Below are 19,308 nucleotides of genomic sequence, written 5' to 3'. Positions count from 1 at the left end.
CCTACCAACCGATTATACTTTCTCTCCGACCAACTTACACATCACAAGGCGCTGAGCCGTGCTCTCAGCAGGGCTGCAGAGAGTAACGCTCTTTCTTCCCCCCTCATAAACCACTCATCATGGGTTGGCTATACCCTGCACGAGAAAAAGTGGACGAAAGGTCACAGGAGCACGCGTAGTTTTCTGATGAACATCCACTTTGACGTTCAATACCAGACTTCCAGTCTCTTCGGAGTGCGCCCCGTCGACCTTCCGGTCGGCTCTTTACAGAGGCAAAGATCACGACATGAAGGATGACTTCATTTTTTTGGCCCTACAAATTTTTTCGCCGAGGAATGTCTTCGCGACACGTGGATGGTATTTAACATGCGAGATATTGATTCGTGTTTCATCAGCGCCCGCGGAGAGATTACGTTTAAGGGTAGTGTTAGTATTACGGCCAGCATTTGCATATTTTTCGTCCGGCGAAGGTATACGCAAGACCGTATAGCGATATAGGGGGATTCCCTTGAGAGAAAAAGAAACCGCCAGGTAGACGGTGAACGCTGCCAACAGTTACAACTTCCGGAGCTGGCCCGGAAAGTTTGTCGTGCCTGGTCTCCACGGATAGCTAAGAAGTAAGAAAAGTTAACCGGCGAACAAGAAACTCGGAGATTATCTGCGTTTACTCTCAAGCTTTCATGACACGTCCTCCTCGTTTTCTTTTCTTTTTCTTCTCTTTTAGCTACATTTCTCTTATGTCTACCTTGCAGGCTGAATTTCTAGCTCCACGCTTAGGCCGTTCGGGGCTGTTATTTGTCCGGGGGATACGTTGCATTTGTTAGCGGCATATTTTTTTTTCTTTTTCTCTGCTTCTTCGCGAACTTTCTTTCTTTCTCGTCCCACGTCAGGGACGGGAAAGAGCTCCTGCTTCAACGCGGCGTCATGCAAGCACGTTGTTTTCGAATACACCCCTTCACGAGCACACGTCGTCTTACGCACTCTTTCTTCTTCTTGGCAAACACTATCTCGCGAGCGCGCCACGCCTTGCCTATAACCTTTTCTGCTTTCGTTTTTTTTTTCTGTGTGTGTGCGTGTGCGTCCCGTATTCCCCCATGCACCCGCAGTGGAGCTGTTCGCATGTTCTTAGTTTTGCTGGGAAATATTTTGGCCCGAATTGCACGTCGCGCTGAAACCTTCCCGTATACTTGCAAGGTGCTTCAAGGACGTTTCCGCTCGCGCTCTCACCTCTCTCTCCTAACAATCTCGCTTTCTTATATATTGCTTTATATTTCATGCTTATCGTCGCATCGTCAGAGAGCGCATTGTTCGAGAGTCGCCTGCTGCTATCATTTGAGGCTCTCTTCCAGTACACCTTTTTTTTTATGCTCTTGTCTCTTAAACGCGTTTACTGAAAGAAACAGACTCGTTGTGAAAAAATGAAAAAAGAAAGGAAGAACCGAGCAAGGAAGGAGGGCGTGAGATGCAACGGGGTTGTGGGAGGAGAATAGGTTATGCGAGAAAGGGTGGCACCCCGATTCCGCAGTGATGCACCGCCAGCCTCGGCACTCGCCAAGCCACAGATGCCACTCTCCACTTCCACCTTGGCGCCCGCGCACGCGTACTTCCTTTGCGAAGCCTGTCTCGGCGCGTCTTTACAGTACGAGGGCCGTATACTGATTCGTCGAAAACCGCGAGCCTGCCTTTCTCTAGCGCATGAAACACCGTCGCTTCACTGCCGCCACTCCCCCCCTCCGCCCTCCCCCCGGCAGCGTTCACTCTATCTTGTTTCTGTTGAAGCTCACTCTTTTGCCAGTGCAGGCTGCTGCGGTGGTGGAAAGCTGCCAGCTGTACGCGATTCTTTTTCATCTAATTTCTTCTTTCTTTCGGGGCCTTTTCGCACGCTTCCCAGACAGCGCCTTCTCCCTCTCTTCCCATCGTTTCTTGCTCTCTTTCATTTCTAGCGGCGAGAATCAATTTTGAACGAGTCGAGCGTGAACATAGAAACTTGGAATGCGGAGATTAGGAAACAGCGCTGAACGGAAGAAAGATAAGAGACGCCGGAAGAGCAAGAGGAGGCAGGCGCGGGAAAAGGGAATGGCTGCGTGGTTGAAGCTAAAGGCGGGCATCGAAGGAAAGGAGGCCGCTTTTCTCGACGCGCACTTGGAGAAATTCTGACGCGACCAAGCGGCAAACGCTTTCTGCACGCGCGCGAGCGCGCCAGCGTTCGTCGTAGGAGAGACCGAATATCGCGCGGACGGGAACTTGTTGCCGCGAAACGCTCGGCGACGTCAGACCGCGGCGTGGACGTTCCAGCTAAAGCGCCGCCAGGGCGTGCCATGCGAGCTCTGAAACGCATTGTGTTTTATTTTTCTCATTTTGTTTCGGTATGTTTCCGGTTGCTCCTGTTCGTTCCCTTACACCGTTGCCTCTCTCTTTGTCGATGAGCGAGTTTAGTGAGAAGTTTGACGTCAACCGAGGAGCGAACGCTTTATCTTCGTCGCGGTTATCGAAAGGCAAGCACCCCATGGGATGCCAAATTTTATGCCTTGCTTGCTAAATTTGATGTTTTCCCAAATTTTACGCCCACCCTTCGCTCTCCAGGGCGCAGGGTGGGTAATCCGGAAGGTGCGAGACGAAGCAAATGACAGGAAGAGAACAAGGCTAAATATCGGCCGCTGACAGTCATGCCTTGAACGTAATTCATTACACTGACAGCTGCACTACCCGGCACGAATAAAGGGTGCCGAGACGCTCTTTGAATACGGCAGGATGCAGTTTTACTTTTCTCATTCGCCGTGTCGACCATTTCTTCTTGTTCTGAGTAGAAAGCAAAGTAACGGTGGGCGCTAACAAAGTTTTGGGCTTGAAACGTAGTGTAGCTGGGCACAAAGGGGAAGAAAGTAAGAAGGCATAAGCGTCGGCAAATTTATCTACATTATGGTAACTTTTGCGGAACTTAGCTAACATCCCTGCCTTTAGTCTCTTCTCTCTCTATCTGCTTCTCGCTAGACATGCACTAGTCACATCTGTAAGTTACGATCTCTCTGCTATCTTTGCAGTTGTCTTGTTCTGAGCGGCTTGCTGCGTATGTGGTACGTCACTCGTGTTTTTTTTTTCTGCGAATAATTAATTTTTTTTTTTTGCACCGGTGGTGTAATATTGAACTAAAATGTATCGTACACTTTATGTACACTCTTTCAAAAGTGACTACTGCTGTTTTGACACGTGTTTAATTTTATAGTAGCGTAAATATCGTCTTTATACCACAGAATTTGACAGCGGAGGCTGAAGAAGTTCATTCTGTCTAACATACGCTCAAGGCTCTTCAGTGCTAACCTGTTTATCAGGACTTTTCTCAACTTGAGTTTCGCGAATTAGAGAGAAGCAGTCTGTTTACATTATACGTTGCACGCGACATTGAAGCGCTCTTTCGCGATGAAAACAAGGCGTGCTTTTGTAGTGTTCTTTTCTATTTCATTGGTTTCGCTGGTCTGATGGTAAACACTTATTTTCTCTCGGTAAATATGGCGCTATTTGTCGAATCACTCAGTAAAAACTAAAGGCTTTGTGGGACTGCAAGGGCTAGGGTGGATGCAGCGCTTAAATCCTGTACAAACAACGGCGTGCATTATTGATTATTCCGGCTTCACGCCCAGTTGTCATATACAGTTCCATAACCAAATCATTGCATGCACGAATTCATGATGTGATCACAGCGTAAGTCATATTTATTACCCATCACCTGAAGTAGCATGCCAGTCGATCAGCCAGGCTAATATCACCAGCATATCATTAATCTCTCTCTCTCTCTCTCTCTCTCTCTCTCTATCTATCTATCTCTCAAGACGCTGCTCTCGCAGATACTAGCCGATCTTGTAGCATAGCAATTGTTGCTAAACTGGTTGAGATGGCTACAAGCTGATAACGCATACAGAGGTACCTACGGGACTGGCGGCGTGATTTAACTGAGACTCACGTTAATTATACGGCGCGTTTCAGCCAAAAACAAAGAATGACTCAGCATTTAGTGTTCCTCGTTTGAAATTTTTTGCTAACATCTTTCTATCCCGCTAAATACGGGCGCTATAACGTAAAGCTATTGCAAACTTTCCCATTACAATTCTGCAATCAGCTCTCCGCGAATGGTCAAAAACTTTTTGGAACCACCCCCAATTCGCCTGTCTGACACGCGACGTCACGAAAACCGCGATAGCTCCCCATCTTATATGATGCGCGCGCACTGATTATGCATCATTGGACCGAACAAAAAAAAAAAGTCGTTATTTATGATTTGACGCCTTTTACCCATTAACCCTCGGCTATTGGTCAAAAGTTTTCGGACTGCACCCACCTGACCTGCCTGTCACATGACGTCACAAAACCGCGTCACTCACCGCGTCAAGCTGATGTGTACGCGTTAAAGATGCTTTAATATGCCGAACAAACTTGAATTTTTTTTTCTGAATAGCCGCAGGCTGCCTCGTTCCGAAAGGAATAAAGACTAGCTGCCGCCGATCGCTCGGGCCCTGGCTACTCACACCGGCCTGAGAGCATGGGTTTATTTGTGTATACAATAAACCTTTTTGCGTGGCCGTGTAACATTTTCAAGCACTTTCAGCACATTTACAACCTAGCTCTGCCAACTCTTTTTTGCGGAGGATCCGTTTTAGCGCCATTCTTAACCTTCCGTTGCATGCCGCCGCGATTTTTGACTAGCCACCTGAAGCCAAGTAAGGGAAAGCGGACCAATCGCCGACGCCGGCTCCCCCCTCTTCGTGCGGTTATCAATTTTCAGTGCACTGGCTCGGCCCCATCGAAACCCTCTCCCTCGAATCCGTCTCCTCGCCTCTTGTCAGCCAGTTAGATAAGACAAGCCGCTCACTGTAGGAAATGTTATTCGTTTTTTCAAACAAACAAAGTGGCCTCCTATAAACGAGCAGAGAGTTTCTGTTCAGACAACCCTGCCGGTCACCTCCCGATGCTTGCGTAAGCGGCTACGCTATTTGACGTCAGGGGATTGGAATAAAAACATATTGGAACAGTTTGACTTTATAAGGCCTACAACCGGTTACCCGTATCCGGTATGCATGCAAGCAAAACACTACGTGCACCACTAGTACGAGCCGATCATTTCTTATTTACCTCCAATTGCGTCATAGAAGCTCCGAATGGGATTTCAATATGGCGCCTCTGACTTCGACATGAGCCAGCGTTGGAACAATGAGTGCAGTTGCGGTGTTGACCATTGCCATCAAAACTGCTGATAGGCACCATCCTTACATGATGACTATGGAGAATACGTATGTATTATTGTATTGTGTTGTATTGTATTGTATTGTATTGTATTGTATTGTATTGTATTGTATTGTATTGTATTGTTATAAAAGAAAAAGCATGGCGCGATCTCCCATGAGCGTCGAGCCAGCGTGGTATATGAGGGATAATACGGCGTGCTTTCCGTAGTTTCACTTTCGGCGCTCATTTTCAGCCCCATGCGGGCGCCTTTTGTGGGAATTTTCGAAGTAACCTCGGAGCGAGGTAAGCTGATCACTGTCAAATTAATGATGCTGGCCAAAGAGAAAGTGCAGCACACTTTACAGACAATCGCTCTTCATAAAATACACTGCACGCCAACTAAGCAGCTCCCATAATGCGGTCCGACGAGACAGCCTCTTCAGTGAAATATTATAAACAATCACTGCGAGCGTCCAGTGGGACGCATGTTAATATTGTACACTCAGGTCTGTACAACCGAGGGCACTCATGTCTCAGTGCAGCATTCACACGCATTTTTAGAGAGCGATTGCGTGCGTACGTATTCGTCGGTGCGTCATATCTCGATTTCCCAGCGCGCGTATGCATGTACAAAACGCGCGTTTAGCGAATTGTGCTGCGGGTTTTAGCTCGAAGAATGTGGGCGTTTTGGCGGTGGAAAGTTAACGTAGCACGAACGCTTTTGTAACCGTTCGAAGCTACTTTCGCTACGCGTATACAGACTTCGTCGACAACAATGGCATGTTTACCTTGAAAAATGTCACTGAACATTTGAACGATCCACAACCTTCGCGAAATGCGAAGGTTGTGGCATCGTTCCCCACCTGCGGCAAGTTTTTTTTTCATCCGCTTTCATTTCCATTAATTTATCGTTTCTTTATTTCATTTATGAAACACAAGCAATTTCCCCTATGTTTTCCTTAGTCTCAGTGTTTGTTGGCTTCTTATGATATGACTAATAAAAATCGGGCCCCTCGGTTAACCCCCTTTCTTCATGTTTGATTGGAACAATATTATCTGTTTTTGAATCCTTCGATGTCTCATAATTTGCGTTAGCTGCAATGTGAACAACATCGCAGCTAAAGCTCGCATGGCTTCGCTAAAGACTCGTTCTGAATCAGCTCCTGCTCTTCCTGGACGGCCAACGCGGCAGCTTTGCCCTCGTGATGAATCATGACAGGTCATGCCAATTACAGCGTTAGTAATTCCAATGATGCTGCTCGCAGTCACTTATCATCCATTCATAATTACAGTTCCTTCCTATTTATGATTCACGTTTCTTACTCAATTTATATTTACAGTTATATTAAAGGCAAAGCCATAGTGTGTAAACAGTAAGTTTCCATTCATTGTGCACCTAAAGCGATCTAAGTGATCGAAGCGCATTGAAAAGAAACCGGACTATGGGCTTTTTGCTCCGAAATGTTCTGCTATCGAATGGTGGTAATTCTTAGAGGGACACTAAAACGTTTTTGAATCGGGGTGACGATATCTGAAACATATCAGGACTCATTACAATTGCAACATTACTAATTACAGTACAGCAACAAGTATAAAGACCTAAAAGAAGTGAACCATGTATGAACATCTGAATATCTCGGGAAGCGAGGCAGCCTTTGTGCAACACATTTGTAGCACAATGGGGAAAACGCAAGCGAAGCTGAAGACCAGGCGGACAAGCAAAACGCTGTTGTCGATATGTTGAGGTCGATATTTAACACAACAAGGCGCTCACAAGCGTGTTGGTATATATGCATGCGAGTGTAATAGACGACTAGAAAAAGGGGAAAGCAAAGGGAGACAAGCCTCCCAGTGGAGCAAAAGCCTACGTGAACGAGTGGGGTGACAGACTGTACTAGGCCTGGCCAAATCTGTTCTGTATCAGGGGAGCCACTCGAATCACTCAACCGCTCGACAACTCCGGAAAGCCACTCTAACGGTCGGTTCCCATTTGCGTCCAGCCCGTCACAGAGTCGAAGACAATTAACAAAAAGCGGGGCATCAGTTAGTGCAAGAGCATGATGACGCGAAGAACGCATTTCCTGCACGTTTTTGGTGTGGTCTTTTTTTTTTTCTTTTTTGGCGTGGCCTTTGGATCGGCATGGAAGCTTGGGCGAGGACGGGCTGCTCATGCCTGTCAACTTTCATCCAAGTTCTCTTAGCTGAATTGTCTTCCACGTTGTAGTTTCTACCAAGCGCATTTTGTCGCCGTGGTTGCAGCGCAATGTTAGAACATCGTGAAATGGACTCCTGACGGTGAATGGACCGGAAGCGCCTGTTTGTGCGGTTGTCGTAGTAACCGTGTGTTCTACCTTCTTTCGTCCTTACGTCACCCTGCTGCCGCATGGAGCGAACATTATAGTTAGCTTTTAGAAGATGGCGAGGGCTTTCATCCACCAGCCACTTAGTATAATAGGCGCAAACATAGCCTGTGACTTCGTCCCCTACAGTCGTTTATAGCTTCATGTCCGCTGCACGGACTCTGGAAAGGCGCAGTCTATAGAGGAAAGCCAGAGCGTCGCAGCTTGCGCATCGCCAGGACAAACCATCGGGCCTCCATTCGGCAACGGCCCCTCCATTTTCCGAGTGGCCGGTTCGGTCATCTGCACGTGACACGGCGCTCTGTTCGGCACTACACAACAGTCCAGCGAAAGGTAAGGAAAATAGAGAGACTACGAGTGGCAGAACGTGAGCGGGGCGAGTCGCAAGACGCGAGGAGGCTACATCTACGTCCCCTGTGTCGTCTTCCCCTCCTCCGGCGAGAAGCACGGGGTGGAAAGAGTGTCGAGCAGCGCGCCGTCTAGGTCGGTGGCACAGCAGGGCAAGCTGTATAGTATAAAGCGAGTGCAGTAAACGCGAGCATAATGACTCTTCCAGCGTTATTTCGCGGACTTCTTTCCTGCGATCAGAGTCATCTTATATATCTCTTCTCGTTCCCTTCACGCTGAAGTTTCTTTGTTGTCTGTCTCGTGCGATAGAAGCGAATGCCTTCACTGCAAGAGTCCCGAAGAAAGGAGGAAAGATGGGCGCTTGCACAAGAATGGTCCATTAAAACGTGTGTGTGCACGCTTTCCCCCGTCGCTTCACGGCCATTTTGGCTGAGCGCTGGATGAATACTGGCTAAAACGACGAGAGGAGCAGATCTGAGCATTGCCGCTAAGAAGAAAATATAAACTTTAGGCTAACGCCACCAGTGCGTAGGCTCGCGGACGACGCCCTTGGAGAGCACGAAGCCAGAAATATGGCTGCCGTGCGACGGAAGAATGTAAGCGTGGCGAGAAATGGCGTTGAAAAGGGAAGCTCTTTCGGGAAAAGAGGGCTTAAAATAATTTAGGAAGACGAGCGGTATTGAGGTGCACGCGCGGAAAACAAGGGGGCTTGCTTACATGCAAACGACGCCAACTGCTTTATATCGTCTGCATGTATATATATATATATATATATATATATATATATATATATATATATATATATATATATATATATATATATATATACACACCAGGAGCGGTGAAGGAAATTCGCTATCCTGGCGTAAACAGGCGCCTGCCCGGATCGTTGTATTGTCAGAAACTTTTTGTGCGCTTGCCAACTCAGCGTCTAGCTCCTCAGAAAAGTGCGTAATAATGGTGGTAGACATAGAGACCTCCCCCCCCCCCCACCCCACCCCCACTTCCCCGTTGTCGTCGTTAAGAGCAGACCAGCCGTATATATCTGATTAGCGCATCAGCTTCAGTGAACGAAGCGTGGAGCAAGGAAGTTCACTCAGCTGTAAAAACAAATGGAAAAAGGAAAACGTTAAAGGTTAAAATAAATTTAGCAAATTTCATTAAGTAAGGCTGGACACCAGAATGTGTGTTCACGAGAGTGACCGATTGCTAATGTCTGTTTCGCTTCTTTTTTAGCTTGCTCTAATGGCTGGTTACTGCTGTCGCTGCGTCGATAACAAAGACTTTACTTCTTGTATACATTATTATTTTCGCAAGTGTCATGGAACAACATGACCATGCATGAATGTATAGTGTGTTGCATTTAATGTGCGAGGTTTACGCTAATGAACGATACTAATCTTAAACGTATATACGGTAATTTACAGGCGAGAAGTATCTACGGAGTCGGGGGGTCATACACAAGATATATGATATTTGGCTTTGCTGTAAAGGGAGGGTGCGGGACAAGAGGAATGCATATTTAAAGCGTGCACGATATGACGCAGTGCGGGAAAGCAGCGTCACCGTCTTCTTACCTTCGCTACTCAAACAAGACACGCGAACGCATTGTCCATCTTTCCAGAGCATGCATGACAGCGGAATTCGCGCATGGCGTACTTCCGGTGCATTTCCGACGCGTTGTCACCTCAAGTGCGAACCTCCGCGCTGTGTGCATTTTTACAGCGGAGCTGTTAAGGGCTATTTCCCCACTATCGCGTCCGCGTGTAGAAAAAAAATCCCGAAGATTGCGCAATATTGGGCTGAACCGCGGCGGAGGTGCACTACGCCGTCAAGAGGCGCACATACGCTGCTTCGCTAGTCATTCTTCTTCATAGACTGTAAAGACAATGGGTTTTTTTTATTGCTGTTAAATTGTGCTTCGTGCGGCAGCCCGTATAAGTTGCAACCACAATGAACGACACTCATCCACCATTGCAGCGCTGGCATGGCACAGCACGAAATAGGCGCAGCAGCACCACGTCCAAAAGACATCCGCAAACAAATCTATCGCGTGCTTGTCTCTTCGATTAAGTGATTTGTGGAGGAACAGAGTTGTGAAATTTATGCATATCTGTTTGCGCTTCTATAGTCGTTCCGATAAAGCGCTTTCGCCTCATTCTTGATGGGGTGTGCTTCCTTTAGACCACGCAGCGTCGTGCGTGCGGGTGGCAATCGTAGCTGCATCTTTGAGGGACCGTTCGTCTATAGATTGCAGCACAACTGCGACGGGACGCATTCCGTGCTTGTGCGCTGTATTTGCAGCTGGCCGTCATCGTGCCACTGAAGAGGAAGGGTTGACGGAGCATCCAACACGATGTGCCTGTGTGCGTGTGCATGTGTGTAAAATAAATAAATAAATAAATAAATAAATAAATAAATAAATAAATAAATAAATAAATAAATAAATAAATACGCTCACACATCACTTATGAATGCGACCCCGTGGCGCCAACCTGCTTGAACACGTTCCTTGTATCATGCATTTTAGCTCGTATAAGACGTCTGTATGTAGGTCTGTGACGAATTCGCTGAAACTGATTTACGAACGCTGTCAAAGACGTACTTGTATGACTTAGTTCAAATAAATGAAGCGCGATTGCAAGGACTCTACGCAGACGAACAAAATAAGTTTGCAGTGTGCCGTTAATATCCTCTGAAACCACCAGCGAACGGCGAAGCTCAAGTACCATGTGCAAACATTATAAACATTTAGAATATCTCTGACATGTTTTGCTGAAGCATACACGTTCGCTTCTCTCTCTCTTACGATGTTGTAACGAGGACGTTCCTCGAAAAGCCTGGTAGTGCAGGTATGTCAAGCCGTATGTCAGAAACCTGTTTATAATATCATGACATGGTAGAAATCAAATTCTTCAAAAAATGTGTCTTCGTTGCCTATATACCCTGCCAAGCAAGACCTCTCATTGTTGATGCCATGCCGAGCATGAGACGTTCTCCTTGCTTGTTACTAAGGCATTCTTGTTGTTCCAAGCATTTTTGCTACTGCCACGCGTACCTTTCTTTCTTTAACTTTTCGCTGGTCATCGTTTTTCGCCCGGTTATCTCTGTTATGCAGTTATCGTTCGACGCATGTCACGTCTACCTATCTCCAAAGTTGCTGTAATGTTGGCGATTTTATAGCGTAAGAGTTTTGTCCAATGAGATTGAGCACGGTGACGCGAGCAGTGTTGTACATTATGGAGGGTGCGAGAATGTGCGTCCGACGAATGTGCTCGCTGGTATCAAGATTTGAGTATTGCTTGCTTATTATTCCGGACTAAAGTTCACCCAATAAATCAGTAAATTGTTACCTCACGCTTCAAGTAGTGCGTAGTTTATAATTTCAACAATGTGACACTACGAGACTCGGTAAGCCCCCCCTCAAAAATATATACAGAAAGGATAGAATTAGTCTCATTCAGGCAAGAAGCAATCAGGACACTATGGAGATCGTATGTTTGAGATGTTGAACACTTGGTGCTTGGGACGAGCGAATAATGTAGACTGAATTTACACGACAAATCACGTATCTAGTTTCCGCTTCTTAGCCATATGTTAGAACCGCTGCACAATGACGCTATTATGTACAAAAAGAAGTCACAAGACTAACAAATGAGCCTAATGTTTGGTATATCAAATGAGCTACGTCGGATCTGCTCGCAGAATGTTTCACTCATAAAAGAGACAAATATATCTAGACTCCCTTGTATTTTCATATGTAAAGAACATGAAGACAGTGAATATACCGCCAGCTAGCATAGCCAAATACAGAAAGGGTAGAATTAGTCTCGCTCAAGCAAGAAGCAATCAGGACACTATGGAGATTGTATGTTTGAGATGTTGAATACTTGGTGCTTGGGACGAGTGAATAATGCATACTTATTTTACACGACAAATCACGTATCTAGTTTCCGCTTGTTAGCCATCTGTTAGAACCACTGCACAATGACGGTATTATGCACAAAAAGAAGTCACAAGACTAACAAATTAGTCTAATGTTTGGGATATCAAATGAGGTACGTCGGATCTGCTCGCAGCATGTTTCACACATAAAAGAGACACATATATCTAGACTCCCTTGTATTTTCAGATGGAAAGAACATGAAGACAGTGAATATTCCTCCAGCTAGCTAGCCCTGCAAAGGGAACACTTAAAGAGTGACTTGTTGCGCGAGTGGTGTAATAGTTGCACTATATATATATATATATATATATATATATATATATATATATATATATATATATATATATATATGTGTGTGTGTAATCCACGTGTCACCTTTACTTGTGAAATTATTAACCTAAGTATAAAATGCGCAGTGCAGTTGTACGAAGTTACGAAAACCCGCCAAATGAAAGAAGCATCTTTAAGACATAGCATTCGAGGAATCGGTGATTATAATTTGCTCACGTTTTGTGTGTGACTTATGGCTTAAGCAAAAACTTAGACACACTCCTTGTAAATGCGCAAAGGTTAGGAAAAGGTCCTCGGTTTCCGGCATTTTAAAAAAGTTTTCCTCTCCTATCCTATCCTACCCTATCCTATCCTATCCTATCCTAGGAAAAAGGCTCTTTGTCACCATTGTTTCGTTGTTGCTGTTGTTTTAATGTTTCATTATTTCCCCTCTTATGTCAATTATATTCCTCACTAACTTCGGGAAATCATGTGCACTGGCCAGAAAACATGATTTGCCGCTCGTCATCTGCTCTAAGCACGCACATGCAATAACGCAGGCTACAGTCACCCACAAGCAGCTCTTGGAAATATCTATATAACTTTGCGAGCCAGTCGGCCGTGAATTGGCGCATTTTTTTCCAATTTTTCTACATTTAAAATAAAATTTTAAAAATATTCCCAGACGCATAAGCGTAGAGCATAGTAGTGCGATTGCATTTTCGTTGCTTCTGAGTAGAAATCTTCATGTGTAATAGGGGGAAAAGTAGACTGTGAACGCCGTTTGGAGGATTTCGAGGGGGAAAGTCCGATAAGATCGGTGGCAAAACTACTGTTCGTGCAATGTTTTCCCTTGTTATGAACGCACGTGTCAGTAACGCGGTACGTGCTTTTCCGTGAGCTTCGGCCCGAAGCGTTTTTCAGTGGTCAAGTAGGAGGTTCCTCGCCCGCCTCGGTTGCGTAATCAGGCTCGTTGCGACACTGCGCTTCGCAATCCCGCCATTGCGTACTCTCGCTTCGAGGATTTAGCCGAAATATGACTACTTGGTCATCTTATGATCAGTGAATATAGAAGTATTTGTCAGCCTAGAGCTTGCCATTCGCCTCAGCATCCTTGCTTGTTACCTGTCTCATACAACGCGGCAATCCGTAAAACCCAGAATTCACCTGTGGGAGCCACTCTAGTGTGATGGACCTCTGGTGAGGCCCAAATTCTGTGAGTTTTCTGTACCTTGGCCGCTGTTCGAGCACTAGCTCAAGCGTAGTTTATGTGCGACCGATAAGGTAACAGGCGTCATGTCGTAAAATCGTTGTCATCTTGCAGGACCTGTTGATTTGTCCGTGTCCCGAAGCGTGCGCAATAATTCGCCAACTCGAAAACCTCGGCACAATTACCGCGTGGACCTGTGAAATAGTACAGAGCCTACGAGGAGCTTCCCAATGGAAAAGAGTTAAAATTCCCTGACTGGTGTTCACGAGTATGCCACTCACCGTCCTTTCACCGAGGTTGTTGACTATGCAGTGCAGGTACACGGTCTGCATCTGTTGCGTGGTGACGTTGCGCGGCGTGCTGTTGTCGAACGCCGGCTGCTCGATGTCCGGGAACAGCTTGGGGTTCAAGATCTCGGGCGCCGACACGAGCGACGCCTCGGCCGAACGAACGCGCCGCGATGCGACCCTCGAAGCGATGTTCCTGGAGTCTTGGGGCGACGACGTGGGCGCGCCGACATGCGGCCGGCGGCTCTGTGCAGGACCTGCAGCAGACATAGAGAGACAGGCAAAAAGAAGAAAATGTATCAATCAATGCATTTTCGGGCTTATTACCAGCCGCTTACAACAACGTGCGCAGAACCTTAAGGACAGGACATACGTAAAAAATAAATAAATTTGTTGTTTGAAGCCAAGGCTTGGGGCCCCTTCTTTTTTTTTTCAATTGGGTTGCCATGAAATATAATGCGATAATTATATCTAATCGTGGCCGCCAGTTTGACACAATAACTTCACCAGGGACTTATCAAATCTATTGTTCATGAGCCATCACTAATAGTCGCCACGTTTGTCACTGCTTAATTCAGACCCTAAGTGCGTTTTCGGCTACCGTACTTGTTCCAGGATAAGCCCAAACTAGATAATGGGCACCCGCTACCGATGCAGGGACGCAGCACTTTGGTCACCGGATATTGTGCTCATATGGTTGACTCCAGGGTGAAGTGGTGGCTGGTTTAAAAGCAACCCCAGAATGAAGTTTCCGGAGACTCCGTCCACCTGAGAGCGATTGTGGGGAAGGCAGCAAGCACGCGGGGGGATGTGGACAGGCGTCTCCCGGTCGAGGACAAATGAGGGCGGGGCAAGGGTGAGAAGAAAGTGAAACAAGAGGCGTTATAGGGGGCGAAGACTGCGATGTACAAGATCAACTTTTAGGTCATGACCATGTCACCATCTTTAGGACATGACCACTGGACAGCGATGTTAATACGTGAAGACTCGTTAAGCCTGCGAATCCGCTTGCAAATGTTCAGAGTTATTGTCACTTTTTTACGCTACCTAAGTACATTGAAGCTGTCAGTATAGTGATGGCTTTGTTAACGTTAGGCGACTGATGGGGCTTCTAACACTTTGTGTTTAGCCGTCAACTCAAATTTATTTGTCAGATACTGCCGGCCACCTTATGGCGGCCATGGCAGGAGTGACACCATAAGTACAAGGACGAAAACAGTATACATTTGCAAAGTTCATGCGAACAGTAAGGACCATAACAGAGACTAAGCAGATTGCGAACAGTACTATAAAATATTCACTTATCAAATTTTTACTCTAGCAATTCGGGAAAAGAGGAAACGGAGAGAGATAAAAAAACTAATTGAACCATGATAAGCTCCTTAATGAGTCGTTATGCATACGGAAAAGGTATATTCTACAAAGTAACAAGTTACCTTACAAAAATACTGATGAATCACAAGGATCAAACAAAATGATACTCCTGAGTGAAAATGGAATGAAGAAAAAGCAAAGCTATAATACGATGGTTTATCATATAGATTGCACTAAACACAACATAAAAAATCAAATGTAATGAATCCGACCGCATAATTAAGGGTACTTTCGATCTCAGGATTTGTCGTATTAAGAAAGCTGTTTCTCCTCTTCCACCAAGGGTTAAGTGCTGCGTAACGCAGCACTCAAGTGAAGATCACGCCGCGCCTCTTATAGGTACAGTCGCCTCAATTGCTGGAATCGGTTGAACGAGCTTGCGGAGTTTTGTTGCCTCGTCAGGGGTGATTGTCGCGTAATTGCATGGTGCGAGATCGTCCTAGATGTTAGCTATGATACAATTTCTGTAGAAACATGATTGTGGCCACGCAACTGTGGAAATATGGTGTAGATTAAGTCTGCTTGCTTGCTCGCGCTGCTTGACAAACTCAGAAATGGCATTAGGTTGCGCGTGCTCTTGTCGCGTCGGTATAGGTGTAGGCATGAAGTCATTGAATCTACACCGGCTCAATCACAGTTGAGAGGTGTAAATGTAGTGTGCTACAGCGATATAGAAAAAAAAGGGGGGGTGGGGTTAATACTGTAGCGTACAATAGTGGTATGTCCTGTGGTCTTAAGGTGGCAGCGAAGACGTGCCTGGAGTTTTTGTTCTCGCTTTCTTCCTTATTACGAGCGCAAATTTGGCGCATGCAAAATTGATCCGACACTGTTATACTATGCCTTCTACCGTCGGCGGACGCAGTACGTCGTGCTACCTTTCTTTCTTTTTTTTAGCAGAGGTCGAAGAAGTTGAACCATATAGCTGGGACTCTGATCCCTGACACGGACAAATCCCCTTGAGAGAACGTTAGCTACGGACTGGGGCTCTCATTGTTCGGCCACTGTTCATAACATGGGAATGTAAGCATAACTACACATTCCATAAACATAAAAACCCGAGTGCGGAGCAATGGGAGGGCCTGCTCACTAGCAGCGAGCTCACCGCCCAAAGGGCAATGGTGCAGCGCGCGTGCGAAGTGGCCCGGCTCAGTGGAGCCGTGGAATAGGGGCACACCCGTGCTGAAGAGCCAGGCAGCAAGCGCAAGACGGCTCACCGCTAAACCCCTTGATAGAATCAATAAAGTTTTTCTCTCTCTCTCATGAATGCAAGTCTTCACGTTTATGCGATCCGCTGGTTCTGTGTGGATTCATTTGCTTAGGTAACATATTGTGGCGACAGGTTTGCTAAAGAAGAGGAAGCGGAATCCACTCGGGAAATGAGAAGGACGAGTTGTTTCTGCGACGCTGCTCCGGTCTCGCGGCCCCAGCCGCGCTTTTCGAGCAGTAAATTCCGCTCGCCAGCATAATAATAAGCATTGTATCTGGTGCACAATTTCGCAATTGGTTGTGGGATATAGCCAACCAGAGTGGCTCGTGAGTTGACTCTTCAACTATCAGTTTACATGGTCGGTTCATTTAATGAAACTGTCTAATTGTCAGTCTGATATTTCCAGAACAATATTATCCATTGCCATCAACTGCGAGAATAATCAAGCTTGCGCATCGCAAGACACCTTAACGGCGACATAATACATGGAAATGTTAAGCAGTCTAAAAAAATATGGCAAAAGATGATGTGCTTAATTTTATAGTTCAATAGGAAGTAGAAAGAGCTCAGAAGGACTTGTCGGCGACAACGCTGTTTCGTTGCTTCCCACTTCGAATTTCATACTTCGATCATTGCAAAACCTTTCCGTTTATTTTTTACGAATCAGCCAGGCACAGTATTTAAAAATGCTGTCGCTGAGATATATGTTTAGTATTAACGCCCACACTACCAATGGTTTTGATCTACCTACACGAGCATCAATTTGATATCTGTGCGAAGAAACCAATAAACATAAATCCATTAGTTGAAAATACTTCTTTCAGTTGATCACGTTGAACAACACAAACATTAAGTTAGGTAATGTACGCATTTCGGTCTTTCGCTCTGATATGGCACCTACCAAGCGCTAGCACAATAAAGCTACTCATATACATTTGAGCAGACTGCGTAGGTGGTGCAGAAGACACCTCCTATATACATACGTAGAGCGATCGCGTGTGTAGCGCTGCTCGGTGATCATAGCCGCTAAAGTAGGTAGGGAAAAGATGAAAAAAGAGAAAGAAATACGACGGAAGTGATATTAGAAAACTAGCAAGCAACAACGTATATCGAACTCTCCGAAGAAACTTCCGCGGGAGTCAATAGACAGGGGGGGAACTTCGAAAGTGCCAAGACGGCAAACACCGCGGGCTCAAAAGTAAGACAAAATGTGATGTGACAGGAAAGATGCCGAAAAGAGTATTCGGTATACACTCTGTTGTCTCTGAAAAAACGCAGACAAAAAGAATGCAAGAAAGAAAGGCAGGAAAAAATGGAGAAAAGAATGGTGAGACACCCCGAGGGACGCCGAACACGCCGCAGGAAACATCACCAGCCGAAAAAAAAAATTAAGGAAGGAAAGAATGAAGACAATAGAGCGGGCAGGGAAGAAATCGCGATAGGAAGACCGGGAGGGGAGTGAGTGAGGGCGGAAGAGCCGAAAACAAACAGCGGCGTGGCCGGAACGATGAAGATGAACACGTCGCGAAACGCAAGAGGAAGAAAACAATGGCAGAGCACGGACGCTATTGCGGGCAGGGCAACTGGCCTCTCGGTGATCCGGCGTGCCGGGGTGGTCTTGGCAGCAGCGGCCCGGGAAGAGACGCGGTGTGCGGGAAAGCCGTCAGCACGTTCCAGCTCAAGGAGTGGGCAAACAGTGCGCTGTTGTCGGCACGACTCTCGGCGCGCGCACCGGGCCAATCGAGGTGCGCGGTTGGTTTACCCGACGAGGACTGTCCGTGGCGTGGAGACGGCCGGGCGAAAATGATTGCCTTCCAATGACTCGCCGTTTCCTTCTGATCGTGGCATTTGATTTTTTATTTTCTCGCCAACATTTAAACTTCCGACTCTTCAAGACGTTAGCTGCGCGCATCGCTGTAGCTTGCGACCGACGAAAACAGCCTACATAATTGATGCAAGTTTCCCGAGAGAATGATGGTGCGGGCTCTTACGGAGGAATAAAAGTAATGGGCTTTTTTTTAAAATGAACCATAATGTCTGTGCCTCGGTACGCACGCTGTCTGTTGTCTGTGCGCTTGTTTTCCGGGCCTAAAATTGTTTCTGGCGCAATGACGCCCGGGAAGATGATTAAGTCACGCTGCTTTCACGTAGCCTTTTTCTTTTTTCTTGCGTTACTCACTAACTGCTGCTGAGAACTTCTGCGACGTATATTTCAGCCGCTTATTATGCGGATTGATAGAACGCTCATATCAGGAGCGAAAATATTTTGCGATACTCAATCATACTAGCTGCAAAAAATCTAATTCGAATGACGATCACGTTCTGTCAGCTATAGCTCTGTCTTGGACTCGTTTCTTGATTTCTTTTGAATACTACCTGGTAATTTTTTTCAGAACACAGGACGAGGATAAAGAAAAAAACGAACAAGCATGGCGTACGTGATCATAAAGGCGATAAAAACTAAAATCCATAAGATGTCCAAACTTTCACGTTACTCAATTACATTGTACAACCCGCTTACCTGCATTGCGAGCCCCTGTGCGTTTGCGGTCCCATAGCAAAGCACAGGTCACATTTTTCAGCTTCATCATGCACCCGTTGACTGCTTCGAAATTTGTTTACTGATGGCTTCAATGTTCTTAGCCAAGTCTATTGAGCATCAATAGTACGTCTTACGTTTTAGCGGTTCATTCCGACAAAGCCGCATATAGACTGTTGTTGTACTGCTCGAGGATCCAGTCATAAAACTGGAAGGTCAACTGAGTATTTTAACATTGCAATGGTTAACTGAGTCTCCGATGAATGTTTACTCATTAATTCCTCATCGACCAGGGCAAAGTGATGTTTCTCTGTGGAAACGCTGATGGCAATGTTGGTTCCAGACAAATTAATCTGTTCAACAAAGTGCTCGTCAGTAAAGTGCAGTTTCCACAGAATCGTAATAATGGACCCAGTACTTTCAATTATGGAGCCAAGCACACGCAATTCCAGTCACTCAAACAGCGCATCGAGGCCTGGAGGACGAATTATCATAAATGAGAAAATAAAAGGAAATCGAAAAAAAAAAAGAAAATGGGAAACGGACCCCA

At 46.0% G+C, this 19,308-nt stretch overlaps 2 protein-coding genes across 2 annotated transcripts in view; one reads left to right on the top strand and one right to left on the bottom strand.

Annotated features, from left to right (window-relative positions):
• Window positions 1-19,308, top strand: part of LOC135909271 (acetylcholinesterase-1-like) — a 651,651-nt gene that overhangs the window by 265,204 nt on the left and 367,139 nt on the right. The window lies entirely within an intron of this gene.
• LOC135909284 (zwei Ig domain protein zig-8-like) overlaps window positions 1-19,308 on the bottom strand; it is a 266,552-nt gene that overhangs the window by 128,333 nt on the left and 118,911 nt on the right. The window contains exon 2 of the mRNA XM_065441214.1: window positions 13,633-13,895. Within this exon, the coding sequence (XP_065297286.1) occupies window positions 13,633-13,895 (263 nt within the window). The remainder of the gene's footprint in view (window positions 1-13,632; window positions 13,896-19,308) is intronic.

The sequence above is a fragment of the Dermacentor albipictus genome, chromosome 1, assembly GCF_038994185.2.
Source record: "Dermacentor albipictus isolate Rhodes 1998 colony chromosome 1, USDA_Dalb.pri_finalv2, whole genome shotgun sequence".
Lineage (NCBI taxonomy): Eukaryota > Metazoa > Arthropoda > Arachnida > Ixodida > Ixodidae > Dermacentor > Dermacentor albipictus.
Note: the sequence above shows the minus strand (reverse complement) of the source record. Positions and strands in the feature narration are given on the sequence as shown.